Source organism: Macrobrachium nipponense, chromosome 16 (genome assembly GCF_015104395.2).
Source record: "Macrobrachium nipponense isolate FS-2020 chromosome 16, ASM1510439v2, whole genome shotgun sequence".
Classification (NCBI taxonomy): Eukaryota; Metazoa; Arthropoda; class Malacostraca; order Decapoda; family Palaemonidae; genus Macrobrachium; species Macrobrachium nipponense.
The window spans coordinates 4,141,561-4,149,147 of record NC_087209.1 but is presented as its reverse complement, the minus strand read 5'-3'; the positions used below and the strand labels follow the sequence as shown (position 1 = coordinate 4,149,147).

Here is a 7,587-nt window from a genome sequence, read left to right as displayed (position 1 = left end):
TCTTTCAACTACAGTTTCACTTTACCGTAGGAATTAATAGACTCAGTAGGTCTATTTCTAGAGTCTTGCCTAAAATATTGATTTTTTGTATGTAGGCTAGACATACTTTGTGACCAGTTTCAGTTTAATTCAGAGTAGATGCATTAGTCCTACTAATTCCGTTTTCTTCTTGCAGTTTATTGTAGGAATAAATTCATTATAGGCCTATTTACAGAACCATGCCTCAGATATTGATGCTGTTTCTCCCTCTGTTTATTGCAGGAATAAATTCATTAGGCCTATTTCCAGAACCTTGCCCCAGATATTGATACCGTTTCTCCCTTCTATCCTCAGACATCAACAAAAATGAAGCACGTGGTCCTGGCTATAGGCCTACTGCTATTCGGGACGTTTGAGTTCCAAGGATGCGACGCCTATAGGATCCTGTTCATAGGTCCTGTAGGAACAAGGAGCCACAAGAACTATTATTCGAGTGTTATCGATGCACTGGTCGAGAGAGACCACCATGTAAGTATATATATATATATATATATATATATATATATATATATATATATCTTCTTCTTCTTCCCAGCTTGTTCCCATTTTTTATATGGGGTCGCCGTTTCGGATGAGCCGTTTCCATCTATTTCTATCCTGCGCTTCTGCCTCATCAATTCCCCTCTCATGTAAGTCTCCTCTCACACAGTCCATCCATCTCTTTCTTGGTCTCCCTCTTTATTCTTCTTCCTTGCACCTCCACCCCCATAGTATGTCTCCCAGCGTGGTCATCATCTCTCACTCAACAGGTGTCCATACCATCTCAGCCTCCCCTCCTGCACTTTCTTTGATACTTCCACCACCATAGTCGACCCCTTATGTAGTCATTTCTGATCCTTATCCTCTCTTGTCACCCCAGACATCCATCTAAGCATTCTCATTTCTGCACATCCATCTTCTTCTGCTCGTTTTTCTCATGCTTGCTGTTTCCGTACCATACAGCATTGCTGTTCTTACCACCGTCTTGTGAAGTTTTCCTTTTAACCTAAGCGGCACTCTTTTGTCACAAAGAACTCCAGAGGCCGCTCTCCAGTTTTTCCAGCCTGCCTGTACCCGATGTTTTACTTCTTCTATACTTCCTCCAGCGTTAATAAAAGATCCCAAATACTTAAACTTATCAACTCTCCTTATTTGCTCTCCACCAAGCTGAATACTTTCTCTATCATCCCCTCAGTGGTGGTACACATATATTCTGTCTTAGATCTACTTATTTCTCATTCCTCTGTCCTCCAGTACTTGTCTCCATCTTTCCAATTTCACTTCCAGGTCTTCCCTCCTTGCCTTTTTCCTCTGGCCCTCTCTTGCGCAGAACAAATATCATCCGCATACAATATGTTCCATGGTACTGTCTACCCTTACTTCCTTTATTATAACATCCATCACTATGTTAAAGATAAATGGGCTCAGAGCCGACCCCTGGTGTAATCCTACTCTCACCTCAAAACCTTCTGTCTCCCCAACACTGCTCCTACTCTGGTAAATACATTCCGGTACATCTCTTGTATCAATCGCACACACACACACACACACACACACGCACGCACACATATATATATATATATATATTATATTATATATATATATATATATATATATGTGTGTGTGTGTGTGTGTGTGTGTGTGTGTGTGTGTGTGTGTGTGTGTGTGTGTGTGTGTGTGTGTTATCAGTGACTCAAGCTCATTTTTATAAGTTTTGTAAGTTATTTATTATTATTTATTTATTTATTTGAATTTTTCATCTTGTATAAGTATTGTAAGTTATTTATTTATTTATTTGAATTTTTCAGCTTTTATAAGTATTGTAAGTTATTTATTGCTATATTTATTTGATTTTTTTCAGCTTTTATAAATATTGTAAGTTATTTATTGATTGATTTATTTGATTTTTTCAGCTTTTATAAATATTGTAAGTTATTTATTGATTGATTTATTTGACTTGTTCAGCTTTTATAACTATCGTAAGTTATTTATTGATTGATTTATTTAAATTTTTCAGCTTTTATAAGTATTGTAAGTTATTTATTTATTTATTTATCTGAATTGTACAGATTTTATAAGTATTGTAAGTTATTTATTTATTTGAATTTTTCAGCTTTTATAAGTATTGTAAGTTATTTATTTATTTATTTATCTGAATTGTACAGATTTTATAAGTATTGTAAGTTACTTATTTATTTATTTGAATTTTTCAGCTTTTACAAGTATTGTAAGTTATTTATTGATCGATTTATTTGATTTTTTCCAGGTGACATTTATCACCCCCTTCCCCTCCAGCGTCGCCAGAGCCAACGTGGAGGAGATCGCCGTACCGGAGGGCGACTTCGCCAAGTTCGACCTCAACCTCTTCGACGAGAAGTACGGAGTGAGAATGGCCACCTCCGCCATGTACTTCTCCCTGTGTGACGACACCGTGAGGAGCCCCAGGGTGCAGGACCTGGTCCACCAGAGGTACGACCTGGCTTTCGTGTCGTCCATCTGCTCCGACTGCTACCTCTGGCTCGTTCTACCGGTTGAAGGTTGTATTATAGGCCTAAGTGGGTTACTCTTATTTTTTCTTCGCTTACTTCTTCTTAATTATCATTCTCTTGTCGTTCTGTTCTTTTTCTTCTTGTTCTTGTTCTTCTTCTTATTTTCTCATTTATTTTTCCTCACTTCCAGTTTTATTCTTTCTTCTTCTTCTTCTTCTTCTTCTTCTTCTTCTTCTTCTTCTTCTCTTTTATTTTTCCTCACTTCCAGTTTTATTCTTTCTTACTTTCTTCTTCTTCTTCTCTCTTTTATTTTTCCTCACTTCCAGTTTTATTCTTTCTTACTTTCTTCTTCTTCTTCCTTTCTCTTTTATTTTTCCACACTTCGTTTTATTCTTTCTTCCTTTCTTCTTCTTCTTCTTCTTCTTCTTCTTCCTTACTCTTTTATTTTTCCTCACTTTCAGTGTCTTCTTCTTCTTCTTCTTTCTTTCTCTTTTATTTTTCCCCACTTCAAGTTTTCTTCTTCTTCTTCTTCTCTTTTATTTTTCCCTACACTTCAGTTTTATTCTTTCTTACTTTCTTCTTCCTCTTCTTCTTCTTTTCTCGTTTATTTTTCCTTACTTCCAGTTTTATTCTTTCTTACTTTCTTCTTCTTTTTCTTCTTCATCTTCTTTCTTTCTCTTTTATTTTCCCTCACTTCCAGTTTTATTCTTTCCTACTTTCTTCTTCTTCTTTTCTCTTTTATTTTTCCTCACTTCCAGTTTAATCTTTCTTTCTTCTTTCTTTCTTCTTCTTCTTCTTCTTTTTCTCTCTTTAATTTTTCCTCACTTCCAGTTTTATTCTTTCTTCTTCTTCTTCTTCTTCTTCTTCTTCTTCTTCTTCTTCTTCTTCCTTTCTCTTTTATTCTTCCTCACTTCCAGTTTAATTTTTCTTTCTTTCTTTCTTTCTCCTTCTTCTTCTTCTTCTTCTTCTTCTTCTTCTTCTTCTTTCTTCCTCCTTTCTTCTAATTAATTTTCCTCATTCCCAGTTTTCATTCATGCTTCACCTTTCCATTAGGCCTACTGCCACATTCCCAGCTATTTTTAGTTTTACATTAATCCTTTTAGCTTCTCATTAAACCCTTTTTTTAGCTGTACATTAATCTTTTTAGTTTGATATTAATCCTTTTAGCTTTATATTAATTCCTCTAAGATATAGGTCAATTAATGTATTTTTTTAAATATAGGTCTAATACACTTTAATCCCTTCTATTAACAAGTTTATTATTATAATTATTATTATATATATATATAATAATATATATTATATATATATATTCAAATATATATATTATATATTATAAATATATATTAAATATATCTATAAATATAAATATAAATATAAATTATAAATTAAATATAAATAAATAAATATATATATATAGAAATATAAATATAAATATAAATAAATATAAATATAAATTATAAATAAATAAATAAATAAAATAAATATAAATATAAATATAAATATAAAAATAAATAAAATAAAATATAAATATTAAATATAAATATAAATTATAAAATATAAAATATAAAATTAAATAAATAATAAATAAATTAAATAAAAATAAAATATAAATATAAAATATAAAATATAAATATAAAATAAAATTAATATATATATATATATATATAAATATATCAAATATATTAAATATAATATAAAATATAATTATAAAATATAAATATAAATATAAATATAAATAAATAAATATATATATATATATATATATAAATATAAATATAAATATACATATAAATAAATAAAATATAAATATAATAAATAAATATAAAATAAATATAAATATATATATAAAGAAAATATAAATATAAATATAAATATAAATATAATATAAATATATACTATAAATAAATATAAATATATAAAATATATATATATATATATATATATATATATATAGATATATATATATATATATATATATATATATATATATATAGATAGATAGAGAGATATAGTGTGTGTGTGTGTGTTTGGAGATAGTCCTACTCATTAACTGCTATTCCAGTCAAACTGTCTTTGGAAATAGGCCTACTGTATCAAATACTAAACCAACCAAACTGTCTCTTGGAGATAGGCCTACTGTATTAAATACTAAGCCAACCAAACTGTCTTTTGGAAATAGGCCTACTGTATCAATGCTTAACTCCAACCAAACTGTCTTTTAGAGATAGGCCTAATATTAAATACTAAGACCAACCAAACTGTCTTTTGAAGATAGGCCTACTCTGTCAAATGCTAAGCAACCAAACTGTCTTTTGGAGATAGGCCTACTCCATCAAATGCTGATCCAACCAACGTCTTTGGAGATAGGCCTACTGTATTAAATACTAATCCAACCAAACTGTCTTTTGGAGATAGGCCCAAAATCAAATACTAACCCAACCAACCTGTCTTGTGCAAATAGTCCTACTCTATCAAATACTAAGCCAACCAAATTGTCTTTTGTAGATAGGCCTACCTGGTATCAAAATGCTAAGGCCAACCAAACTGTGTTTGGAAATAGGCCTACTCTGTCAAAAGCTAAGCCAACCAAACTGTCTTTTGGAGATAGGCCTACAGCATCAAATGCTAATCCAGCTCACGTAGCCAATCAAACAATGAGTAATACCCATCACAAAACATCATCCCAATCCTTAACATCATCACTGATCCATTCCATCCCCATTCCAGATCCCGTTCGTAGTGTTGTCGCCTCTGGATCTCTTGTCTGTGACGGCCAACCTCATCGGAATCCTATCTTCTCCTCATTCCAACTCCACCCTTTTTTGGAATACGAACACCCCATGACCTTCTTGCAGAGGACACACAGTGCTCTGATGGATGCTGGGGTTTTGGTCTATATGCGTCACATATATAGTGGGTAAGGTTCTGTTGGTGTCGTTTATGAAGTATGTAGGTCTGATACACTTTAAAGTACCAGTCTGATACATTTAAGATATAGGTCTAATACGCTTTAAAACATAGGTCTATACACCTTTAACATAGGTTTGATACGCTAATGTATAAGTCTAATACGCTTTGATATATAGGTCTGATAACTTTGAAATATAGGTCTGATACACTTTGAAAGATAGGTCTGATATGGTTTAAGATATAGGTCTAATACACTTTCAAATAAAGGTCTGTTATATACTTCAAGATATAGGTCTAATACACTTCCAAATAAAGGTCTGATAAACTTTGAAATATAGGTCTAATACACTTTAAAATAAAGGTCTGATACCATTTAAAATATAGGTCTGCTTTACCTTAAAATATAGCTAATAAAATTTGATATAGGTCTGATACTCTTTAAAATATAGGTCTGATATATACTTTAAAACATAGGTCTAATACACTTCAAAATATAGGTCTATCAATCTATCAACACATTTAAAAAATAATATGGGTCTAATACATCTAATGTCCTTCGACACTTTCAGCATCGAGCAGAGGTGTCGAGAGAGCGGCCTCTGTCCAGAAGACATGCCGTCCATTGTCGACATGTACAGGAATGCTTCAACTGACCTTCGCGAACAACAAGTAACTACGTATAGTATATTATTATATATATATATATATATATATATATTATATATATATATAATATATGATATGTATCATATATATATGTTACATCTCCTTCTTGGCTTAACCCCTCGTCAGGGTTGCCGTTATAGTGTTGCTTAATGAATATATTTGTATATATTTTGCATATACAGGAGTAGTGTACTATAATATATATCTATATAATATATATATATATATATATATATATTATATATATATATATATACACACAGGCCTAGAGCAGCATACCGTAGACACTACAGAGGTTCCTTTACAAATGTCTACTTTGCAGTGTCAGGGAACTGCAGTCGCCTGCGCGTCCTTACGTCCCGGCTGTGGTGTCTATAGGAGGGATCCAGTGCCGCCCTGCCGAGCAGCTCCCGCAGGTATTTGTACCAGGTGTTGTCTGGGAACATCGGCTCTGTAGATGGCTGTATATTTTGGTTAATAAGTTCAGTTTGTTTTGTAGTCATAATGTAAATAAGCTTTAAAGTTCAGTTTTTGGTTTTTACAGTTATAATGTAAATAAGCTTAGTTTTTACAGTTACAATGTAAATAAGCTTAGTTTTACAGTTATTATGTAAAAAAGCTTTAAAGTTCAGTTAGTTGTACAGTTATAATGTACACAAGCTTTAAAGTCTAGTTAGTTTTACAGTTAAAATGCAAACAAACTTTAAAGTTCAGTTAGTTTTACAGTTATAATGTAAAGCAGCTTAAAGTTCAGTTAATTTTACAGTTATAATGTTAAGAAGCTTTAAAGTTCAATTAGTTTTACAGTTATAATGCAAACAAACTTTAAACTTTAAATTAGATAAATATATTATTCAGAAGATGAAACCTATTCATATGGAACAATCCCACCAAAGGGCCAGTGGACTTGAAAGTCAATCTTCCAAAGGATATTAAGGTGTTCATCAGGAAGTAGTACTAAGAGGAGGTCAAGGGAAATAAATACAGAAAGAAGAGATACAACTTATTAAAACTGGTTTACATCATAACTTAAAAACTACTAACTTCGAAGTTTGTTGACATTAGAAAGCTCCTATTCCCAATGAAAGAATCCTTCACCTTTTTTTCAATAGGATCTCCATGAGTGGGTAGAAGGATCTGGGGAGGAGGGCCTCATCTATTTCAGCCTCGGGAGTATAGTTAAGCCTTCATCGCTGCCTGAAAAGTAAGTCCTTGACTCTAACTGTTTTAGTAGCTATTTCATTCTCATTGGTTTTGTATCGTGAATGTTGGGAGTTCAATCCCTCAGGGGGGCGGTGGAGGGGCGGGGAGGGATGAACGTCCTTTTAGAGAGGGGCTTGCTTACTGCAAAGAATCCATTGCTCCAATGTTGACCTAAACATTGAATCAAGTTCCCCAAATCTGGCTTAGAAAATGTCAAAGCAAAGTTGTTTAGACGAGATGACTACTAGATTAATATTCTCTAACCTGGCTTAGAAAATACCTCACGGCAAAGATACTT

The 7,587-nt window shown here is 32.3% G+C and overlaps 1 protein-coding gene across 1 annotated transcript in view; it reads left to right on the top strand.

The window, feature by feature from the left end:
* LOC135195244 (UDP-glycosyltransferase UGT5-like) overlaps positions 1-7,587 on the top strand; it is a 13,780-nt gene that overhangs the window by 1,919 nt on the left and 4,274 nt on the right. The window contains exons 2-7 of the mRNA XM_064221509.1: positions 334-507; positions 2,285-2,555; positions 5,383-5,427; positions 5,990-6,086; positions 6,409-6,502; positions 7,199-7,290. Of these exons, the coding sequence (XP_064077579.1) occupies positions 346-507; positions 2,285-2,555; positions 5,383-5,427; positions 5,990-6,086; positions 6,409-6,502; positions 7,199-7,290 (761 nt within the window). The 5' untranslated portion in view covers positions 334-345. The remainder of the gene's footprint in view (positions 1-333; positions 508-2,284; positions 2,556-5,382; positions 5,428-5,989; positions 6,087-6,408; positions 6,503-7,198; positions 7,291-7,587) is intronic.